The sequence below is a fragment of the Acanthochromis polyacanthus genome, chromosome 7 (genome assembly GCF_021347895.1).
Source record: "Acanthochromis polyacanthus isolate Apoly-LR-REF ecotype Palm Island chromosome 7, KAUST_Apoly_ChrSc, whole genome shotgun sequence".
NCBI lineage: Eukaryota > Metazoa > Chordata > Actinopteri > Pomacentridae > Acanthochromis > Acanthochromis polyacanthus.
The window spans coordinates 29,740,173-29,764,677 of record NC_067119.1 but is presented as its reverse complement, the minus strand read 5'-3'; the positions used below and the strand labels follow the sequence as shown (position 1 = coordinate 29,764,677).

Here is a 24,505-nt window from a genome sequence, read left to right as displayed (position 1 = left end):
TTTTTTAGTGTAAACTGACACAAAGCACACATTTAAAATAAAGACCTTCAATAACATTTTGATACCAAAACAGAATTTATTTGCATAATCAAACTAGAATTGAGGAATCTCACTATTCATATCTATTGACATTCAAAGTGAAAAGGGAAAAAAAAAGTAGTGAACTGACACAAGAACAAATCAAAGAAGGTATGGCTTTGGTTAAATAACGCTCTACGAAACTGATTTGTTACATGAGATCTTAAATAGAGTGAGAAAAGAATTAAGGCTCTAGAATTCCCTGAACAAGACAAAAGGCCAAAGGTATCTGCTGCTTCTCATGAGGAACCGTGTACAGACCCAACCTGGTGGTCTTACAGTAGATGCTGCTCAGACGCTGAGGGAAATGAGTCATCTCAGTCCTAGCGTTTCTTCTAGCAGACCACCAGGCTCTACATTTATCAGTGGACACACAGACTCATGGAAACTGTGGACCTGCTCTCAGTATTTTGCTGTATTTGCCAGTGTTATTAGACGTGGAACTGAGACAACGGCACAGACAGCCTGTTACATAAGAAACGCAAGCAGGAGCTGAAAACAAAGCTGTTAATCCACAGTTGCATAGTTACTGGAATATCACAGGCAAATTGTGTGTACTGTTTGCATTATGTACTTCTTTCATAATGATACACATTCAACAGCTTCTCAATACAGTAATGACAGCAAGAACACGTCTCTGCTACCTTCCCAGCAGCCTTCCTTCTGTGAACGAGTGGTTATTAAACACATGTACACGCCAAGCAATGTAGCTGCATTGGATATTTACACACAAAAAAAAAATCCCAGGATGTATTCAGGAACAGTAATGAAACTAGCGTAAGAGACACACAATGTACTCCCAATGTCTTTGTGCGATTCCACTTCACCGCAAGAAATTGCCTTCAGATTGTTTTCTCTTTTTTCAGTAAAAAGACGAGGAATGATTTGGCAGAACGGAAACATCAGAATGTGTAGCTGAGGATGAGATTGCAGCGTCTGGTGGACGGCTGCATGCTGGATTTCTTCTTGAGAATCACTAAAATATTGATTCATGTATGGTTTGTCTTCGGATAAAAAAAAGATTCTGATTTTCAAAACTGTAAAATGGACTGATTCAGTTCTTGATGAGTTTATAAAAGAAGATCAAAGCTTAGAATATTTTTACATGATTGAGTGACTGGAGATCCATTTCACACAAACATAATATCTGTAAGTTCTTTACAGATCCTACTTATGGTTTATCAAAGGGGTTAGCGATGTCCAACTTTGTACAACGGACAAGAAAATCCAAAAAGTACTTTGTTCTCTTTAGTTGTAAAAACTATTTACGTTGTAATTCTACAACAACGGGTCACCTGCTCTCTGCTGTAGCTTTCTGATTTTTTTAAAATGACACTCGACCAGTGAGTAACTTTGTCCAACACAGAGTATTTTGTGTATTTCAGTATCAGTAAAAATCCATTACCTTCTAAAAAAAAGGAAAACTAAAAAGATTTGAAACATAATGATGTGAATGTAACATAAAAGAAGGACTGCTCTTTAAACACATCTAAGGAGGCCAACAAAATCATTCTGTCCATATTGATTTAGAAAAAACATCCCAATGGCATCATTTCATGTTCTGAAACATTTTCGATGTCCTTTAAATACTGAATATTTCTGCATCACATTTACTGACCAACTCAAAACCCAGAGAAACTTCAAAATGAAACTGCTGCAGTCTGAAATTTGTTTTTTCTCGACGTGAAAAACATTTAGTCTGACAGAAGGCGGTCGACTGCTCCAACACATGCACATACCTGACCCACACGCACTTCCAACCTGATCAGAAGAACTTCCTTTGATACAAACAAACCCATTCTGACACTACCTGTGCTAAAAACTCTTCAGACGCGTATCTGACCCAGAAACACGGTGCTGTTGAACGTTGTCCCTAACTGAACAGCTTGATGAAGCAGCCGTGGCAGTAGGGTTTGTCGTTTTGTTCTTTAAAGGTGCCTTTGTTGAGCTGCTTCAGGCAGAAGGCGCAGACAAAGTGCTCCGGGTGGAACTTCTTGGACATGGCCGTGATGCAGCGTCCTGTGATGGGCTTCTGGCAGCCGGAGCAGAGGGAGCCGCGGCGCTCGTGGTAGTGAACTTCACAGTAGGGCTGGCCGTCATGCTCAAAGAAACTGCCATTCACAAACGGGGTGAAGCACTCCTGCAGACACGGACAGAGGAAGACGCTCTAATACCATTATACACAAAAACTCAAAATTTTATCGTGTCTATTTATCTTATTTTCACTCAAAATGTCTCATCCCACTTGATTTAGGATAAATTCACTTAACAAGTGACATTTCAGCAAGATGGAGGGGCTTGTTTTAAGACAATGCATCTTAAATATCTTGTTAAGTCAAACAATCCTGAAATTATCTTGTCTTGAGTGGAATTTTACAAGAAAACTCAAAATAAGTTTAACCCTCCTGTCGTCCTGCGGGTCAAAATTGACCCGTTTTAAAGTTTGAAAATGTGGAAAAAAAATATCTATTTTCACAGTGAAGCGTCTGATGTTCACATTTTCAACATTTTTAGGAAATCTTTGAACATTTTTTGGTGGAAAAAAAGAAATGTTAAAAATGTTTCTTAAGAACATTCACATAAAAATCAACCAAAATCCAGCAAATTTCACTGGATTTTGGTTGATTTTTATGTGAATGTTCTTAAAGAAAATATTAGAAGTTTTACTGATATATATGGAATCACTTTAGATATTTTTAGGATTTTTTTTGGAAGATTTTTACTCATTTTTAGAAAATATTTACAAGAATTTTCTTGCCAAATTAGAGGGATTTAAAAAAAAAAAAAAGCTTAAAGGGAAATTTTTAAGAAATCATTGGAATTTTCTTCCTGAAGGGTTTGCAAATTTTCAGAAATTTGAGGATTTTTTCTGCCGATTTTTTTTCAGACAAGGAAACAATATTTTTTGGTGCTCGTAAATGAAGACAACAGGAGGGTTAAAACGTCTCAAATTAGGAGGTTACATGAAAGCGAAAATCTATTTTGAGTGAAAAACTTATTTTTTAGCATGTCTGGCTCATTTTAAACCACCTATGCTTGACAATCCTGGTAAAATAGAGCTTAAAATAACTTTTCTCAGCTAATTTTAAGATCTCAATATTCTAAATATCACATCTTATTTCAATAAATCTTACCAAGCCATTTTCCACTTGTTCTATTGGCAGATTTTTTTTTTTCACTTATTTCAAAGTAAAAAGTTCCTTGAAATAAGGTTTTTTTTTTTCTTGTTTTGAGAGGAGCATTTTTTCCAGTGAAGCGACAGGCAGAAATGCACGATACAAACCCTGCAAACGAAACACTCAGGATGCCAGAGACAGTTCAGCGCTGAGATGTAGTTTTCCAGAATGGCTCTGGCACAGCCACCACATTTCGGTGCAAACATATCGAAATAATCCTTCCTGCAGTAGGCTTTTCCATCCTTTTCATGAAAACCTTCATGGGAAAAACAGACAATAGATTGTAATTAATGAATCGTGGAATGTACAGTTTTAGAATTTGTACTATCAATGTCCTGTATAAATAAAAATCTTAGTACCCTCTGGGCCAAAGAAAGATCCACACTGAGCGCAGAAGAAGTGTTCAGGATGCCATGTCCTATCCAGTGCCGTCACAACTTTCTGAAAGGATATGACGACATTAATCATTGACTGTCTGATCAACAATAGAAACCACAGTCTGTATGTCCAAAGCAGCGGCTCACATCCAGTATGGGCCCGTTGCAGTAGTAGCATCGTGGAGAGAACAGATTGTGGTAATCTTTCTCACAGTACGGCTGCCCTTCACGCTCAAAGAAGTTCCTGGAGCCGATCTCCTCCTGACAGTGTGTGCACACAAAGTGTTCAGGGTGCCACGTGCGGCCCATGGCGGTCACCACCTAAACACACAGGAAAGTTCCCTGTACATTTAGTACGCACAGAACAAACATTAGATATTGATTATATTGACACAGTCGTCCCTCGCCATATCGCGGTTCACTTTTTGCGGCCTCAATGAATGACAGATTTTTAAATTCTATACATCTAATTTTGTATCACGGATTTTTCATTCTATGGTGGATCTTGCAATATATAGGTATATTTATATACTTTTCATTTTTTTGCATCAAAATAAGCAATTTCTAGCTTAAAAAAATGCTAACAATACAGGGTGGGGAAGCAAAAATGTCCCATTGACAAATTTGAATGTCCTGCCCAAACGGTGAGGGTAATCAAAACAATAATTAAAATTAAAGTTCCTTACCTTTAACCCATCTTTTTAGTATTTGTCAGACCTTGGTGCATTGTGAAATGAGCAAGCAACAAGCAAAACGCAACAGGGTTTGTGATCTCCTGGATGCCCAAATCCCTCAGAAGGACATTGCCAAGATTGTTGGCATCAGAGGACCATTCGCCGCGTCCAGCATGCCAGACAATCCCGTTTGGGCACCAAGAGATCTCCAGATGGTCCTGGGAGTCTTGGGCTCAGATGGCAATAAGATGCCCCCCTACTTCTTCAAGCCAGATCAGAAAATTGGGGCTGATGTGTACTACAAAGTTGTGAGATACACCGTTTTGCCCTGGCTGAAGGCCACCTACCCTGACAACAACTAAGTGTGGCAGCAAGATGGGGCTCCTGCTCACACATCAATCAAGGTCCAAAAGTTCTGTGAGTAGAATATGGTGAACTTCTGGCCAAAGGCATTTGGCCCCTGAGCTCACCTGATCTAAACCCCCTGGATTTTTTCTGATGGGGTACCACTGAGTTGAGGACTAATGCCACCCCTCATGCCAATATGGATTTACTTAAGGCTGCATTCTCCAGGGAATGGGAGGCCTACCCCAAGGAGGATATCAGGAGGTCCTGTGCCTCTTTCAGAGGCTGTATCGAGGCCTTCATCATGGCTGATGGAGGACAGATTGAATAAACATGTTCTGAAAGCTTTAAATTTGTGTTCTTCAAGAAATCAGTTCAAAATTCCAAAGAATAAAAAAGTTATACCCATTTATCGTTGGTTTTACCTGACAGGACATTTTTGCTTCCCCACTCTGTATAAAAAATATTAAAAATAATACTTAAAACATAGTAAAATAATATCAAATCTGAATAAAATCTTAGCGTACAGCACTGGGAGCTGATTGGCTCAGTGACCGTAGCATCAGTGTCCTCCGTCTCCCCTGTACAGCAGCATTCAGCATCTCACCTTGTCCATTTCACATCGACGTCTGATCGCTGCACATAGTGTTGCTCTGCTTTGTTGTGTTTTTGTGAAATTTTCCTCACTTGGAAAAAGACACCAGTTACGCCTTTAGCAAAAACAGAAGTTATGGACGAGGACGAAGATACCTCACCATCATCAGGACTGCACAGCTAATTCATCATCATCTTCATCATGTGAGTTGTGGTATATTCACTGGTGAGCACCCATGTAGAATTTAATATGTTGTTAAAATCAAGTAGGCTTAAGAGTGTAGAAAGTGTTCATAAGAGCATGGGGAGGGTTCATAAAGCCTTAAAATATATATAAATAACATAAATATGGTTTCTACTTTGCGGATTTTCTACATTCCAGAACCTCCGTGATAAGTGAGGGACCACTGTATTGTAGATACATATTTAAGCATCTCACCTGTCCCACAATAGGCTTACAGCAGGCACCACAAACTCCTTTAGCGACCGTCTGCACTCCCAGTTTGTTGAGGTCGGACTGCAGGCTGCCAAGCATGTTGTCCAGCTTGTTGACCTGCGTCGGAGGACCACCAGGAACGCCACCTTTCCCTTGAGCCATGATCTGAAATGGTTCAATATGAGTACAGTTACCATTATGTTCCTGATACATGCAGAAATGCACATTTTTAGTGTGAGGTTACTGAGCTTTGAAATCATTATGGTGTGTTTTGTAGACGTGTGAAAAACAGAAGGGAGAAGATGGGGGTTCGTGCCTGCATTGGAGGGAAGACTGGGTCATACTCTGTTTGGCAGCCTACAGACACCAGAACTTTGGGGGCAACTGGTGGAACTGGCTCCACTGGTGGTGGCTGGGTGGGGGTTTTAGGGACAGGAGGAGGGGGCTCAGGTTTGGGGGCAGAAGGTTCCTGAATTGGGGCAGGTGGAGCTGAGGGTTTGATAATCTGCGGAGGTGCAGCGGGAACTGGTTCCTGAACGTGGACGGGCTGTGGAGGGGGAGGAGGTGGGGGTATTGGGACCGGGGGCTGTTGTACAGGGAGGAGTCGCTTAGGTTCTTCTACCACAGGGGGGCGACGAGGGGCGGGGGGAGAAGGAGGTGGGAGCACCTTCCTCACAGGGACAGGAGACTCTGGGGGAATTATGATCTGAAGGAAAGAAGAGAGAAAAACAGAGAAACGAGGAGACGGGGAGGAAAATATGCAGAAAACTAGAAAAGGTGAATTAATTGAGAAAAGAAATTTGGAGGAAACTGTTGAGCACACTGAAGCCAACCTTGTCGACCTCATTGCCGGCCCCTTCGGGACGGAAACGCTGTGGTTTGGATGTGATGACGACACCCTCGGTGAGCCAGTCGTCGGACTGTTTGCGGCGCCTCTCTGAGCGGCCGATCCCGAGCTTACCCTGCAGCTCCTCTATCAGACGGTCCTGAGACGTGTTCTTGTTTACGATGACGGGTCCCATCTTCCTGCGGAGATGACCGTCTCGGTACATGGGGTGCACATTGGGAGTCTCCTTCGTTCGCCTGATCACTGATTTGATCTGAGGGGGAACGGTGACCACCTTATCATGTGTCCACAGTAATCAGAAACCAGCTCATGCAGTAAAAGCAGAGCTCTGAGGCAGCAGGCGATGAAATCACGATGTGTCAGGGTGCAGCGGTAGTCAGTGGCCTTAGAAAAATCACATCATGCACCACTACCCAGTTTTCAGTCTCTCAGGCAACCACACCAACGTCACAATGCAGCTCACATTAGGGTCCATCACACAAAACTAGTGGTGCCATGCTGAGCACTGGTGTCACCCAACAGCCAGTTAGTTGTAGTAGTTAAGTGCAGCATCACAGCAGCAATTCTTGATTAGCTCGCTTCTATACTTCTCTAGCCTCTGCCATGTATTTTCTCTCTATAAGCATTTCAGCATTATTTTTTTTGCAAAGCTGAAACATTTTTTTCTTTAGGGGTTCTGAATACATATTTAACACTGGACTGGGTAGTAAAATTGGAGCACTGAGTCTTCCCTCGCAAAGTTTAAAAGTGGTACAGCAGTTTTTAGATGATCAGATTTGGGATTTTTTTCAAATAATCAATAAACTGTGTAGACTGTAAAAGGGTAAAATGCTCATACAATACAAGTTCTGGAAGCCTGTAGCGTTTTATGTGGCCATTTGTTTAAAAGCAAAAGATATTTAACTCAAAACAGCAGCCAAACAAAGACAAACACATCATTTTCCTTTTAGTTATAGTAAATAAAAACGTTATTGCTTTCCATTTTGCTTGACTGGTCAATGTTTTCAGTCAGTCCACTAACAAATGAACCGACTGCTTCAGCTCTGTTTGACAGGACTAAGACTTTAGAGATGAAATTGAATGCTAATAATACAATCATTGTCTTACATTTGCTAAAATTACAAGGTTCAAAAATTCTACTCATTTTTATCATGTTTCCGCTTTTCAAAAAGGCCTTTAAGAAATACCCTTGAAGCAGAGGCTAGCATATATAGCAGCATTAGCTCCATAAACAAGGGCAAACCGAAGGTAAAACCGTAGCAAAACAAGCTGGCCTTGTGTCGACCAGGAGCGGATGCATACATGTCCAGATGCAGAGACTCGGTCTATATTGGGAGACTGAAGCAGGGGCAGGTCCAGGGCAACGTCAGGGGTCCCGGGGCATGAGGACGGGGTCATGGACTCATCCATCCAGCTGGCCTCTGTCAGCGGGGTCATGCTGCCATCTGTGTACAGCCTCTCGGTGTAGGGCGTCATGGTGCCATCCAGTCCATCATGCAGAGACATGGACAGCTCCTCATCAGCCCAGTCCAGATCTCCGTTCCCATCAGTGCCTCCGTCCACAGAGTCGTCTGTGATGGTGTTGGTGGCGCTGGTGAAAGTGTCGGGCTGCATGATGCTTCTGTCCATGGGCAGGATGAGCTCCTCATGCACATCCTGCATTCCACTGCCCAGACACTGTGCCTCCATCTTCATCTGTGGTTCCTCCACCTGTGCCGCTGGATGATTTTGCGCAAAACTCATTGCAAGCAGCTTGTCTAGTGCCTCGTCCAGGGAAGGCTCCACCGCAGGGGTTTGCCATACAGAGAGGGGGCTGGCTCTCTGGACAGCGGGCACTGCCTCCAACTGTTGTCTGCTGGTGCTCGTGAAGGCCAGTGGGGAGGGAACCATCATCGGAGAGGCTGTAGATGGTGAGGATGTTTTTGAGGAGATTTGTGCAGAAGATGGAGATGTAGAGACAGGGACAGAGCGGGGTGAGGGAGCTGAGAGGGGAGGGGTGAGGTTTTTCGGAGAAGGTGAAGTGGAGAAATTAAAATCAATGTCATGAAAACAAGCAGACCCTTTGCTCAGAGTCTCAGGAGGACAAGACAGTTTACCAAAAGCAGCTGATGGTGAGACCCGTTCCACAGATGGACTCGGGGACTTTGAGAACTTGTTGTCTAGGACAGTGTTTACTGAGGTAAGTGAGGGGGTGGTGGTACTGGAAGGACTTGAGCTATTTCTCATCAGGTTGGAGTTAGAGGAAGCAGACTGAGAGAGGACTAGCAGAGCCTTGGTTTGGGATGACAGCATGGCTGCAGAGACGTCTATGACAGAGTCTAGTTCTGGGTCACTGACTGCAGAAAGTGAGGAGGTAGGACTGTGGGGAGGCAGACGGCTCGGATGGGGCATCAACATGCCACCATCTCCTCCATCCTCGTCTATGTGCAGCTCTAAACCAGGTAAAGAGAAGTGAGGAGAGGCACAGGCAGACAGGTGGGACAGACTAAGGGAAGGAGAAGCCACTGGGGTAACGGAGGAAGAGACTGGAGGATGGTGAGAGCTGAAGGGTGCTCCTGCTGGCTCTAGCAGAGAGCCCAAAGAACTGGGCTAGAGAACAGAGAAGCATCAGTGAGATAAGAGGAAGAGGACAGAAATAATCAGGAACATGACAGGAGAAACTTGTGTTCTGGTATTTAAGTGCAGCTTTTCCACTGTTCACTTCTGCTGCTTTGTACCTTGAAGTCAGACAAAGAGGCCATCAGCTCGTCAAGTTCTCTTGTTGCACAGGAAGCTGAGATTCTGGCTTGCTGTTGAGATGATGTGTCCAAATCACTGTGGCGGGTGGGCGGGCTGAAAAAGACAAATTATAATGTTATCATAGATTACATGCAAATACAGAAGCATAATCAACAGAAAAGCACAAAATAACTATTTTGCAAGTTCTCACAAAAAAAGTCTGGCTTCTGGAGCTCTAACACAACAAGCTGACTTTAAAGAAGCAGCAGGTGTTGCATTACCTCACATCTATTAAAATGTACAAGCAGATGCTCTACAAAGACAGCAGCTCTCAGCATGCTTGAATAAAACAAGCTAGCTACCATTTATTGGAGCTGTAAACCTGTTTAAATGTCTCTCTTTACTGCACGGGTAGAACTGAGAGAGCAGGGATCCAGTCATCCATGTTCTTGTATCAAATTTAAATCCATATACCTCATTGCATTTAACTTTTACATGAGGGCTTATAAGGTCATGACTGGCTACACTTAACTGATGCTTTTCACTGTGAGCAGTACTGCTGACACTGACATTCATATCTCGCGGTCATTGGCCAGATCTGTTACATGACAGGTAGTGAGAGAGTTTGTTTGGTTTGGACTTCTCTCTCAAGCCGAGTTTCTTGTTCTTCACATCTCTTCTTCCATTTTTGTGTGCATAAATGAGCCCAACACAAGGAACGAGCCTTTATGCTCATATCTGAACTATGTGGTCCCATTTAAATAATAATTAGTGTCAGATATGCGTTTTCCAAACAAAAGCTTTATTATCCGATTAGAAATCCTAAAAATGATATTCATGCCTCCCACAATACTGAAAAATCCAAAACCTATAAACACACAAACATCTGTCCTGTGTTTCCACATCATGTTTATGTCAGCTGCCTGTTGGCTCAGAACCCAATTACGTATGATGTCAGAAATCCTGCTCATGGTTACTTTAACCCTCTAAACCACATTTTCTGGGTATTTTTCACTGCGATATATCAAGTCCTGAGCCTCTATAAAACAGCAGAATCCTGGTACAATAAACAAATAAGTTAAAGACCAGCAACAGTACAGGGACTCGGTTTACCTGGGTGATGGCACGGAGCCCTCCAACTCGTCCAGCAGACTCTCCACAGAGGGTCGAGCCTCCTCCAACCTTGTTCCATTCCTCTTGGGTTTCTCCTGAGGAGGAGGGCTCACTAGGATGTCAGGGGCGCTGCCGTTCTCATAGTGGGTGATGCTGCAGGATGGTAAGGGCGGAGCGGCCTCCTCTGCGGACACATAACTGTTTTACTAACACTGTTCTACACAAACAGAGCTCATAAAGATGAAGGCTAGGTGTCTACCTGTGGTGGGGAATGAAGGGGAGCTCTGCTGTACTGCGTTAAGTTCCAGCAAAAGCCTGTCGAGCTCTGAGAGGTTACTGCCCAGGGCAGAAGTCATGGCTGCTGTTGATGAGTCGGATGTCTTCTGTTTGTTTGGAAAACTGAAGAGGAGACAGAAAGAAACAACTGCTTATAGTACTAGAAAATGCCAGAGGATAAGTTTCACTTTACACACACACACATGTAAAATGTGTGGAGGATACCTGTAGACGTGGTCCTCTTCAATGTGAGACAATGGAGAACTGCTACTGTCCCTGGACCATGAGCTCTTCTGGGCTGAACCTAATGACTGCAGAGGATACATCATATTTTGAAATTAATCTGGATTCTTTTCTGATGTGTTTAATGTCTCAGGTTCTGACCAGTCACAGAAGAAAAAGTATTACATGCACACAGATATGCATGACAGAAAGTGACCTGCTGTGAGGAGTGGTGGGAGTCTGGCTGATCTATCAGGGAGCCGTTCAGAGCCTCGGCTGAGGGTGGAGGAGGCACTGGAGGTGGAACCGAAACATCTTGGTACGAGTGTCCTCCAGTGGGGATGGAGTAGGGGGTCTCGTCAGGCAAGAACACAGGTCGCTTTGAGATGTGGGACGTAGTAGATTCCAGGTCCGCCAGCAACGCGTCTGAAAGATACGATATATTGTTGCTGCAAGGCACACTCACAACTACAAAAATAAAAAGAGCAAAAGTCACAATGAAAATCCTCTATCTTTGAGTCTTTGAACTACTGTAACCCAGCCAAGTTCCTGAACAGTTTGTTGTAAGATGTTTCAGCCCACAAAGGTGGTTGTGCTGGAGACCAACGAAGTCTGTGGGGTTCCTACCTACTGTGGTGTCAGGCTGTAAACAGACAACAACAGTGAGTCTGAGTCTCTCATTCCAACCTGTCAACTAAAAAAGCTTTCTCCTCAGTGCAGATCATGCAAGAGAACCATTAAACCATATGACCACCACAGCACAGTACATCTGAGCCCTACTTCATACCGAAACTCATAAGGCCTTCATAAAATATCCCCCTGAAATCCCCAACTTACTTTTTCCACTGTCCACACTAAAAATACCACCCTGTAGTCAATGAGACGAGCTACCTGTCTACGTGTTTGATGTGTTGATCTTTTCATTCAGTCCATGCTGACATGAGCGTAACCAGACAGACCGATGAAACAAAGCAGCAGACAGACAGAAAGTGTTGTTGAATCCCGTCCAGGGTTGAGAGGGTACAGTGTTGCCCTGCTGAGTGTTCGGTGGAACGCAGGAACAAAATAGACTCTTACATCACACAATCCATCCATCCTCAGCTTGTCCAGAATAGACCGCAATCACCGGCTGCATACTGTTACACTACAGAGGCTTGGACATGTTACAGTCTGTCTCAAACAATCGCTGTACATTTAAGCTCACAATACCACAAAAGCTGGGTAGAAAACTGTCCAAATATCCAAGAATAAAACACATCCAAGCAAGCTGACGCCACTTCCATAGTATTATCTAGATTTGGAATTTGTTCAGGTATGAAAACTTTTATTCTCCATCCTTCCTGGAGCCCATTTCTAGAACAATATTAGTGTGAATATGTATCCATTTAATCAAAAATATGATTCAAATCCTTTGCCAGAGGTAACCACACGGTGTTATTTAATGACTCGATTTATTTAAATACTCCACTGATTTAAACAAAAGTTCAACAGAGCAGAATGTGAATGTTTAATATAAACTGAAAATGTTTCACGTATAGTACCTTTAGAAAAAACAAAAATTCAAATCAGGCCTGGAAAAGAAGACATTATATACATTTTCTTTTACCTGTGCCAAAACCAAAGAATCTAAGAACAAAATCTTTCCAAAATAATCTTATAATTAGACAAAAAAATTTCTGGTGTCACAGCAACCCTGCAATACAAACATTCAGCTTTAAATTCTTAGAAAGTCTAGTATCTGTACTTACATTTTTCCCACCTGCTGTATCTGTAATATCCTAATATATGCGTGTGAAGCAGACAGAAGTACAGACAACGATAGTGTGAGCACCGAGGAGTGATAAGATGCTGTCGGTCTACTGGGAGAGCAGGGGGAGTGGTCTGAGGGCCAAAATTGGGTGACAGTATCCTTTCAGTGCCCCTTTATCGTAATAACAAACACCTAACATTTACTTCATCAATGCAGTCTCACCCTCAGATATGTATTGTAAAACTTACATGTTACATCTAAAACAAAATGACTAAGGTTTAAATGTTCAGCTCAGAACAACTAGCCTAAGTCTACACCATTAGATAAACTGAAGCCTCTCACACATCTTGACGTGAACTTCCACTACGTCCAGTCTCACTTCACTCTTCATCCCCATCTTTGGTCCAAAGGGAGATCCTGCTCACAAAGCCAAATGTTTAAGTCATGAAGTTTGACATAAACCACATGGGAGCACAAACCTATTTAAAGCAGTAAGCTCAGTGAGTAGCCCATGTCTGTGCAAATGTGCTGAAATATCATGACGAGCTCAAAATAATCTGCACCTGGTGCTGACATGCTAAACAAGGTCTTACTGAAGTTGACTTTGTCACTCATAAAACAAAGGCTCCTGACAGAAAACAACCACAACTGGTTTTGGACCAAAGGTGAGTCATATTAAATACAGTGATGGGGATGTAGAGGCACATTCACATTTCTCTTTGTGGAACATCTCTCAAATTAAAAAATAAATAGCTAAGCAATTACTAATTATGGTAATGTATTCCTAGAAAGTTGTTCATGGGCTGGACAGCAGTGCTGCCTGAGGCCCTCTAAAACACTCGGAGACGGAGCCAAGTTTTTGAAAGTCCTTCTGTAACGGTGTCTCTGCTCTCATTATGCCCCCTCCCACCTGCTGATACTACACATCTGTGACTCAGGCACAGGCCCATGAACTCCAGAATAGATCTCCACAGGGGACGTCCACCACAGTTAGATGAACTGCTTAAACCAAACAATGGTGGCTGATGCTTTGCCCCTGTTTTAACACACAGTACAACTTCAGCAAGTTTTTGTTTCTTTTTTTGGTAGATATTGCTTTCTGACAGGGCTGGACAATCTGTAAAAGTGTCTTATTGTGATTATTCTGACAGATATTTTGGTTTGTGATGAAGCATTACCACTTGAAACCATCAAAATGTGACTGTCACACAATGAGGACAGTGTGAATTTGTAAAACCATTGACAAGACAGTTCAAATCCTGAGTCAGACAAAATTTCCAAAGTGTAGATATTAAATAACAAGACTGAACTCAAGTCAGTTAGACCACAGTTTGCAGCCTGAACAGCTTGTTATACGTTATTCAATGGACAAGCACAAACAACTCCTGAAAGTTTCAATTTCCTCAAATTAAACAAAATGTATTTATGGCAATAATCTCATTATTGATGGCCACACCCCATAAATCCTAAATTACAGCATTCACAATTTGATATATGCATTGTTTCAAATTGCAATTTTCATTTGAATTTGATTAATTATGTAGTTATACTTTCAGCTATCCATTTGCAATACGTCTAGATTAAATCTGGCTTAGGAGTTGTCGTACATATAGAGGTTTTACAGAAGATATAGATCAGAAAAAACAATTAAGCAGTTATTCAATTAATCCACTAGTCTATGGGCAGAAAGAGAGATGCATTTTTTGTTGTTCTTATAACCCTAATCCTAGGGAAAATTTCTCCTGGGAATAATTAAATCTTGTCTTATCAGAGCTATTTTTCATTATTGACTAGTTAATGAAGTAATTTTGCAATCAAAAACACTAAACATTCTTTAGCTGTAGCTTATCTTATGTGAGTGAAAACTCAATTTACTGGGTTTCACATTGCTAGTAGGACAAAACTAGTGATTTCAAGGTGTCACACTGGGGCCTTAGGAAATTAAAATTTGGGGATTTTTCATATTTTTTAAATTAAAACATGAGAGAAAAGCAGCAGAATAACCAGTAAGAGACAGGCCAAGTATGGATAATACAATAACCATAGTGGGAGACAGTCCAGTATGAATTCCAGTATCTCTATATCACAATAAATAAAGACTAACACAGAGCAGTAGGAAAGACCTGTAACACGTCAGATCTGTTTAAAAATAACTCCTAAATCCAAAACTTCCAGCTCACATCCTTTTGTGGCTTTCCACTAAGCGGCCTGCTTTCCACACATGGACCACTCTCCTCATCTCTATGACATGTTTTACTGCAGGTCATAAAAGGATGAAGAATGAAGATGCTACTGACACCTTCTTGCTTCTCTCCTTTCCCTGAGGAGGGCAGCATGGTGTCTGACATGAGTACAGACAACAAGCCTCGTCACTCTCAGCCTCTTTGGTCCACAAAGAGTTAGAAGCATTAAGAATGCAAACATGCACTGTAAGCCAAGTAACAGGCTAATCTTTTCCATTCCAAACAGGGGGTAGGAGCCACAGTGGACAAAGTCCAATTCTGCTCTAACAGCATCCTGACTCAATAGCCCATTGTGCAAGGTCTGGGGGAATAAAGCTGTCATCTAAAAGGATATGACTGGGACTAATAATTCAAGATGAATCCATCAGACCTCAGCTAAACAATATACTGAATTACACTGACAGAAGCTCTGTCAGGGGATCCAACTGTGGTCACACTGTGGTAACTAATCTTCATTTTGCTCAACAAACGACTGTGAAGTCATGTGGATACTGTACACATTCTTGTGGCCGTGGGTACAAGTACAGTCTTGACTGTGCACCCCTATCAACCCACCCACAGCTCTGCCACGGTCCTGCAGTGTTTATCAGATGGGAGCGAAGGTACATGGGGAATTCCACACATTCCTCTGTCCACTTTGCAGAAAGCAAGCAATCAGGCGGCGACACAGGGGAGGTGGCTCAGGAACAGAAGAACACAGTTCCCTTAATGCAGTGAAACCCCACAGAAAATCAAATCTGACTGAAATGAAATCAAAATTGTGTTTCGTAATAAAATCTACACAAGCAAAATATTCCCCCAGTGCTGCCGGGATTCAAGGTAGGTGAAGAATGTGCTCGAATACAAAACACCATCTGTCAGTCCAGAAAATGAAAATAATGTGTTGACAATTACAGGACGCATTCCACTAACTGCAGCGTGCTTTGAATTCCAGGATAAGGGAGATGTCAATGTTTTACTGCCTATTTCCCACAGAGTATGGAGTACAGTGCAGGCAGGCTGGCAGGGAGGGAGGAAGGAAACCGGGGCTGTCTAATCTTTTCTATTAACATGTGGGCAACGGTGACGGGCCACCAGGGTCCACAGCTCACCTGTTTATAGCCAGGGAGCAAAAGAGCAGAACTGGCCACAGTCCCTCACCGAAACCCTACCCCATCAGGCCAACCCAACATGATATTTATATCAAACAAGACAGGCGGGGGCCAGGGAGAGGGGGTGGAGGGTGAGATGCCAATGAGACAGACAGGGGGGGCTGTGTAAAAACCAGGGACAGAGAAATGAGACAAAATGGACCAACAGCAAACAGATTAAACGACGAACAAAAAAAATTAAAAGTAAAATAATTGTCAGGGCCCATAGCTTATAGATGTCCTCCCAGTTTCTACAGCAGAACAGACAATCCCATACAGACAAAGGATGAATGAATGCAACAGCACACTATTAGAAAGACAGAAGCATCTCAGGGTGATTACTACCTAAAAATACCCTTCCAAGCAGCCCCATATCCGAAAGATGACACTCCCCTTGAGAGAGCGCTGGACCAAAATAAAAGTACTTCCCCACAGACCAGTAAATCAGATGGCAAGGGAAAGTCTAAAGACTGATGTAACACCCAGTCACTGAGGACACATTCATAGTCACGCATGCATGAAGAGCGTATGTCAGTGAGGAGTCCTTTGTGCTGTAGGAGGGTGTAATTGGGAAGGATGAGAAAGACCCTCAAAGACCCCTCTTGTGCTTAAACACTGAAAGCAACCAGCCGTGCTCCAGACTGACAGCGATCAGTAAAATCTTGACTAACTTAGGATTCACTTGGTGAAGCTTGTCTATATCACTAAAACTAGCTTGTGTTATAATTATGGGTATTAACTGAGATATTTTACACTTGTGTTTATATTATTCACCCAAAATTATTGTTTTTAGTTTTCAATTTAGTGTATGAATCAACCTTCTTAACTATACGATGTAATCAAAGCAGCTATGCAAGAATGTTGTACAAGTCTGCAGCTGTCACATACAATTTTAAAAAAAATTAAGAAAAGCAGCTTTGAAAAGATTGGATTGTTCTTTTAGTAATTGGGTTGCTGATTGTTTTTCTCTGTCAATCAGCTGTGTTTCAGGTCTAACACAATCGAAAATTGGTAAAATTTAATTAGAAACCGTCTGATCAAAGAGTTAACGGTTCAAATCTGAGCAAGCAGGCATCATCAGTAACTGTTTGACATCCAGTCTCAGAAACAAAAGGTAGTTATATTTTTTGAAATCATATGAATATAATATGAAGTGTAAAAAAATGAGATTAAACTGATTTAATATGCTGCGAATAGTTTAATTAGTCTAAAATTAATTTATGCTGATAAGGCCAGCAGACAGAGTGCACTGTGGCTGAATTAGATAAATAACAGCAGGTAAAACTTCAATTAGCCCATATTCTTTTTCAACTAACTACAGCCCTAGAAAACAGATCCCTTGCTCTTCGTACAGTCACAAAGTTCCCCTTTCTAGGGACATACTGACAGTCTCTGAATGTACCCTGGGGTGTTCCCCGCTTGAGTAACGATAGAAGAATCCAGCAGGGACTCAGATTCCTGCTACATTACACAGACCTGTTAGGAAGATAATCAACACTGTTCTCTGAGCCAAGCTACACGGCCAGGGAACTGGGAAGGCGTGGAAACAGCACTGCAGAGAGGAAGAGGAAGAGACTGGAGTGTGCTGCAAGTGCAACAACAGTATGGTTCATCAGCATTGAATAGTGGAAAAGCTTTTCTAGCACCAGGATCACAGATTGAAGGCCCACAGCTGCCCCCGCTACCAGTGTTTGCTGGCCTCCAGCACTGACCGCTCATTGTTTTTCTCCTCTGTTTCCTGAGGATGTGGGGCAGGCTGTGTTGCCTAAGCGATGAGGTCAGCCATGTAGCGCTCTCTTCCCCAGACCCAGAACAGGATGGGTGTGGAACAAGACTGATTTACAGTCAGGAGCTTCCCTCTAGCCTAGCAGGCAAGGCTGCTGGTTAGGGGTGGTATGCACTAACCCTGCCGCTCTCAAAGGGTGATGATAGCTGGTCTGGTAACACTAACTCTGTCCTGCAGACACACTGGGACACAGAAACCACTAAAGCCCTCCTAAGATTTTTTGGTATGCTGTGCAAACACTGTAAACATTTTAGACTATGCTGCTTAGATCTCAGCCAACTCTTATTACTGTCTCGATAATAAGGCCCTCCTCTGCAAGGTGATCAGCTGATTCCAAATCCCACAGGACTGCTGTGTGTTTAGAGAAGGCATGTTTAGAAAGTGTTGCTGTTTGTTTTATCCCACACATCCACGGGCCTCTGAATGTCCACAAAATGAAGCTGAGGGGCTCCCTGAGTGGTTTAAAGCCTGTCTGCATTTAAGCAATAAACAGCACCTGCTCTCTGCTGTGTCTCCTCTCAGATGAATCAGCAATGTTTATAGGTAGACAACTGCACACTGTTATTTATTTAATCAATTTTCTGATCAATATTTTACCGGCTCAGTGGAAGGATTAAGAAAATGAAATGGTTAAAGCAAGTTTGGTGACAGTAGAGGCCTTGTTCTCAGTCTGACTAGCTGCAACAGGGTCTAAAAGTTACAGGAAAACAGAGGTGGGACAACATGTATGTGTGTGTATGATGATATATGATGAAAACTCTTGATTAAACAGAGTGTCAAATTATCCAAAGGAGTTTGAGTGCCTTTCTGTCACGACACTAGACTGTTTTAATGTTGTAGCAGATTTTTGTTGTTTTACACTGTGTAGGTTTCTAAAAAAAAAAAACACTAACACAGATTACCGATATGAATTAACTCATAACGGGGCCACTATTGACCCTAGCATCCAAAATTTAGTTTGGCTGTAGTTTGATTATATGTCTCGCTATTTGAGTTAGACGACGACACATGCATAGGTACTTCTCAGGAAGAAGTCCTGTGTTTATTTTGATTTCTTTTGGTTGGATGACCATGAAAAACTTGAGTTATGTTTTAGAAGGGGAACCTTTTTCATGGCACAATTTCTTTGCCAGGCCTGGGATAAAAGGCCACATATTTTGTCTGAGAACTGAGCAGCAGAATATTGTGTGTTTTGGATGTATTGCTGCAATGCTAGTATATTGGTGTCTTAGTATCAACAATGAACTGTAGACATTGAACAGTGGTTTTAAAGCTCAGTGTGGTGACTCCAGCCATCTCAGCAGTGTCTGATTCTGCCTAACTAATGCAGAAAATGAGCACAAAGTTGAAGTGAAAGTGGAGCTGAGGCTTGAGACTGTCCTCTGACGGCATCCACCCATCAGTCAAAGCAGCCACAGTCTGAATCAGGGTTTTTTCTGGTTTAGTATGATGACTATACATGACAGTAAGCATGTTTGGTCCTCTACGCATTAAAAACCCAGTAAGACTTAATACAACTTAAATGGGTGGGTTAGAATTTTTTTTTTTTTTTTTTACTTTGGGAACTTTACTGCTGTGAAGTTGGGCATACTAACATTCAGAGTGTCTCGCTATTGAAGCCTGCATCAAGTGGTCATTTGAAGAACTACCGTTGCCACTTTGCAGCAACTGAAATCTTAAGGGACAACAATTACATTTTGGAAGACAAAGGATTGGTTAAAATGCTTGGTCTTGTAACATGCACTTGGTTAACAAAAGAAGCTTAAAATGTTTAGAATTTCAGTTTATATTATGTTTTAATACATATTTTATATTACATCAAATGACCATGCAGTGAACCTGGGACGTACCACACACTGTCCACTGAATTTGATCAAATTATGATGAAAAACAGCCACATTAGAATGAATTAACAAACAAGACAAGAATTTAAGCTTCTCTAATGTTATTGTGGCTTTAGTCATGGCCCTCCAGCATAATGCATGTCACGTCTATATTAATCCAGCATGCTCGGTGTTAACCTGCACAAGTGGTCGGGGTGTCTCCAGCAAAGTGAGCGAGGTCAGTCTGTCTGAATCTCACACATCCCTGAGGAATTCACAGAGAGCTGAATGGTGGCTTCATGCCCCACGGACAAAAAACCCAGTGAGGAAGACACTGGTCCACATCTGTGAGGACTCGTCCCTTTGGCCACATCAGTAATGACAGTGAGGCTTTAAGCCTGGCAACCACCTGGTTTGGACTGTATAAAAATGATCAGAGATATCCTCTGGAAAAATCTGAGTCAGAGGAGCAGACTGCAGGAGTGCTCTCACCCTGCTCAGGGAATTCCCTTCCTCGAGTGGTAAGCAGTGAGGGCAGATCAATATACAAACAGAGTTTAAGAAGAGGGGAAAGACTAGAGTCTGGTCAGGTTTCCAAACAGCTCAATGAAGAGCTGTCAGTAACCAGTGAGCCTCATTACCACGACCTGCAGGGGTTTGTTAGCTGGGGGGTCACTGGAAGTACAGCAAACCTCAGTCATAAAGTGTTTACAAATATTTAATGTGATTTGTTTCTGCATATTTAGAACATGGGAGTGAGCTGACATATGATGTGGATCAAAATGTTTAGATTGTTACAGTAGGACAGATGAAAGCCATTTAACTCAACAGTGCTGTGATTATCACGCTAGCAGACCATAAAGCTCAACGTTTTTAACAATCTCCAAGTGTCTGCAATTACCAAAGGACCTAAGTTTCAGGGAGACGGGCTGAAACCGACAGCCCTCCCTCTGGTGGCAACACACACAAAGTTGAGAGCAGTGGCAGGAGGTGAGTCATGACCCTGACAGTATTTGGCCTTGGACCCTGACACAGAGTGATGTTCGAAATTCCTCAGCAGCCTCGCCCCCTCCTTCAGCCTGCCGGTCACACTGCTTCAGTGAGCCTGCAGACTCCCTCTCAACCAACAATCAGTCCTTTCAGCAGCCTATGGCAACAAGAGCATCTAACGAACCCTGGACTTATTCTCACAGCGGGCCAAAGACAAAATGTAGCCCGTCGTCTCTCCACTTAAACAATTCACCAAACCATTTTAGTGCAGTTCTACTCTGGGAGATCAGTGCAATGGGACAATTCCTGCAGATACCTGACAGGTGAAACGAAGTGATTTACTCTGAATTAGAAGGTAAATATAGCAGACTGACCAGCTGTTCAAAACTATAACAACAGAATTAGAAGTTCAGAAGTTCAGTGTCAAAGATCAAGGGCTAATGATTAGAGGGGCACAAGAAATAGATGAAGCTACCAGGAGGCAGGGACACAGTGAGTATACTGCTTGGGCTGTCACGATCCTGAAAGTTTATTTAACAACTAGCAGTTTAATTTTGTTCATTTTATGACTCTATTAGTTTTAGATTAGGGGTTTCAACTTCTATTTGAAAGCCACTTTTTTGCTAGAAAACTGTCAAACAAGGTCCTCCAGGTTACTGGGCTCTTCTTGCTCATTTTAAAATCAAAATGTTCCCACAGCAGTGTTGTCATGTTTCACTTGATAGTTAAATTCATGTGGGTAAAGTCAATAGATGTTCATCAAAAGTCGGTCAAACATTAGAGGTCAAGCGCCTCAAGACAAACATTAATCTTGAGGCACTCAACCCTCGAGATAATAAATCAGTTAAAACAGAAGATCACAAACAGTGAACAGTGACTTGGGAATACTAATCAAATCAAAGTTTATTTCTATAGCCCTTTACAACAGCCCCAAGTGTAACCAAAGTGCTTCACAATGAGAAACAAGGGAATATCTTAAAAACAATACAGAAACTTAAAACAGGACAAACAATCACACTCACACTAATGAACAATGCTGAGGATGAATTGTTCCTTCTTTAACACACACACACACACACACACACACACACACACACACACACACACACACACACACACACACACACACACACACACACACACACACACATATATATAGGTATTTTTATGCAGGGAAATGGAAATGATTCTAATTATTATAATCAGGAGGAGGCAATTATGTAACGCTTGTGACAGACTGATATACTCTATAATACCGATTGTTGTCAGGGCTGGTATAGAATATAGGGTAGACAAGAGGCATGAAGGCAATTAGTTGACAATTGATGGAAGAATTTTTTAAAAATAAGTGTTTTACATCAGTCAAATGTGAGAAATGCTGCTTTTTCTGGACTTTAATCACCCTGAGCTAAACAGCTTCAGGTACTCATCGACTAATCAAGCACAACAAAGTATTTGAAAATGCAACTTTGGGTTTGCATGACTTGTGATGTATTTTGATTTGTATCTATTCTCACAGCGATGATGAGAGGTCATCTTTTACTAAATCTGCTTCTTGTTTCGTAATAATGAGGCCATCATTATTTCTATACTTGCATGACAGATTAAAGTTAATGTAAAAGGAAATTATAATTGTTAACATGCTATAATTAATCAATAACCTAACAACTGTGCAGCAAAAGGGTGTTGAATCCACTTCAGCTTAAGATCTGTGATGTACTGACATGAATAGCTGCACCAGTTGGATATATAAAACCTGATCTGTCACAGAAATCAACAGAACATGACATACAATGTGCCATCCTGCGTATAACCAAGTAGAACAATACATCTGGCAAAGTAAAATGGGAAGTGAGGCTTTTTTTTAAGCAAACTTATGACTTGCACATGTTTAATCACAAACAGTAGTTAATGTTCAATTCAATTCAATTCAATTTTATTTATATAGCGTCAATTACAGTCAACTCGTCTCAAGACGCTTTACAGAACCCAAATGCCTGACCCCCAGAGCAAGCCCAAAGGCGACAGTGGCAAGGAAAAACACCCTTTTAACAGGGAAGAAACCTCGAGCAGAACCCGGCTCTATATAGGGGGGACCCATCTGCCTGCTGGCCGGGCGGGTTGAGAAGGACAGAAGAGGGCAAGGGGGAGGGATGGGAGAAGAGGGAGGGGTGGGAAAGCACGGAAAACACAACACTGACACTAACAATTTCCAGCTTTCTCTCTTGTGTCAAAGCTTTTCCTAGCAAAAGGGGGACCAACAAAGTGGAGTGTGTGGTCAGTAATTATGCATCTCCAACAGCCAAGTGTGCTCCATCAGATTGGAGATTGATTTTAAGGTAGCCAAGCCAGGGCTGAGCTCACATTGTGCTGCACTGAGCAGTCTAAATGGGGAGGCCTGTTGACTCCACCACTTCAAAGCTGGAATGAATAGCCTGGGGGCAAGAGTTGAGGAGGTAACGTTAAAGCTCGATGTCAAAATGTCAGCCAAATATCTCCTCCCTGTGGCACACATATTGACCAAAACTGGTTGGTTTAAAAGGGCAGCAGAGTGTATTATTATTATTATTACTATCAGAGACGTTACCACAGAAAGTTTAAAAGGAGGTGCTGGTGAAGGAGGCTAGCGATGTCCAGCAGCTAAGTTACTACGATGCTTGTTTAAAACAAAGTGGGTCAAATGTGAACTGTGTCAAACGTTCACTCTTCTACCCTAAACTGTAACGTTTCTCTCAGATATTAGCGGACTTTTCCACACCAAGGTGACTGACCTACAGTGAACCACAAACGGTCTTTCCAACGTAAAGTCTGCTTGTAACAACTCCTCCACCCAGCTACCCGCTCCTCAATGGGGGCAGAAAAACACGGAGAACAGGGAAAACTGCCCCACAACTCACCCAAATCGTCCATAGCCGCTGTCTGCTTGTGGCCCGCGTCAGTTTTCTGTTTTAAGAGCTTCTCGGCTGTTTACGAAGTCTGAATTTTCCTCTTCAAACTTCACCACCGCTGCTGCTGCTGCCCTGGAAGTTAGTCGGGATTGCTGTCGGGAACGCGCTGAGATATGTGCATGTGTACTTTACGGGAGCGCGCCCCGTGGTTGATGCCCGGCGATGAGCGACATCTAGCGGTCAGAACGTGGAACTACACGATGAAATGTAATGCAGGGGCGTAGGTTTCATCTGAACATACAGGGGGTATACAGAAGCTCCTTTCAGACAGGCGCTCTATTCCGGTAATCTGACATTAATTTAACATGGTGGCTTCATGTCTAAATGTCACAATCTTAATTCAGACCTTTTTGCGTACAATAGTCAGCATTCCAATGGACATGGACAGTATTTTTTTGCACCATGACCAGCATTCTCTACTGTTTGCACTGCATCATGCAATTATCATTTGCACTACTGTGTCACTAGCAATTATCATTTTTGCACTACTGTGTTCATATATTCTTTTCTAGCTGTAGATTTCTGTATATATCGTGTTGTATTTAATTCTGCTTCTACTATTTTTATTTTCTTCCCTGTTCTTCTTTTGGCACTTTCTGTTTTTTATTATTCTCTTCCATATTCCTAGGGTGACACCAACAGCCAAAACCAAATTCCTTGTTTGTTGTGTATACCATTAAAGCTGATTCTGATTCTGATTTGTAACATGGCACAAGTTTGTCACATTAACTGATAGATGTGCAGAAATCCAGTACTTTGAATTGTGTGAAGCGACAACAATCACATTCACATTCATACCTATGGACAATTTGGAATCCCCAATTAACCTCAGCATATTTTTTGGACTGTGGGAAGAAGCTGGAGTACCTGGAAAATCCCACTCATGCACAGGGAGAACATCCAAACTCCATGCAAGGAAGATCCCAGGTTTGGGCGGGACCTGAACCAGGGATCTTCGAGCTGCAAGGCGACAGACGTT

At 42.3% G+C, this 24,505-nt stretch overlaps 1 protein-coding gene across 2 annotated transcripts; it reads right to left on the bottom strand.

Moving 5' to 3' along the window:
- Positions 1-56: 56 nt before the first annotated feature.
- LOC110953063 (paxillin-like) lies at positions 57-23,626 on the bottom strand. 2 transcript variants are annotated; one of them, XM_051950449.1, is made up of 14 exons: positions 23,476-23,626; positions 11,074-11,282; positions 10,860-10,945; positions 10,618-10,757; positions 10,359-10,542; positions 9,245-9,359; positions 7,830-9,116; positions 6,514-6,780; positions 5,997-6,386; positions 5,684-5,845; positions 3,779-3,952; positions 3,614-3,695; positions 3,362-3,510; positions 57-2,218 (listed from the first exon to the last, which is right to left on the bottom strand). In XM_051950449.1, the coding sequence occupies exons 1-14, from the start codon at positions 23,486-23,488 to the stop codon at positions 1,952-1,954; spliced, it is 3,525 nt and encodes a 1,174-aa protein (XP_051806409.1). In that variant the 5' UTR covers positions 23,489-23,626; the 3' UTR covers positions 57-1,951. The 2 variants fall into 2 exon arrangements, with proteins under 2 accessions (XP_051806409.1, XP_022052578.1); XM_022196886.2 differs by lacking the exons at positions 5,997-6,386; positions 6,514-6,780; positions 7,830-9,116.
- Positions 23,627-24,505: the final 879 nt, after the last annotated feature.

Coding starts and splice junctions, on each gene's coding strand:
- LOC110953063 (XM_051950449.1), bottom strand. Junction 10,543..10,617: donor CCCTTCATTCCCCACCACAG/GTAGACACCTAG, acceptor ATGTGTCCGCAG/AGGAGGCCGCTCCGCCCTTA. Junction 3,696..3,778: donor GCAACGGGCCCATACTGGAT/GTGAGCCGCTGC, acceptor ATATCCTTTCAG/AAAGTTGTGACGGCACTGGA.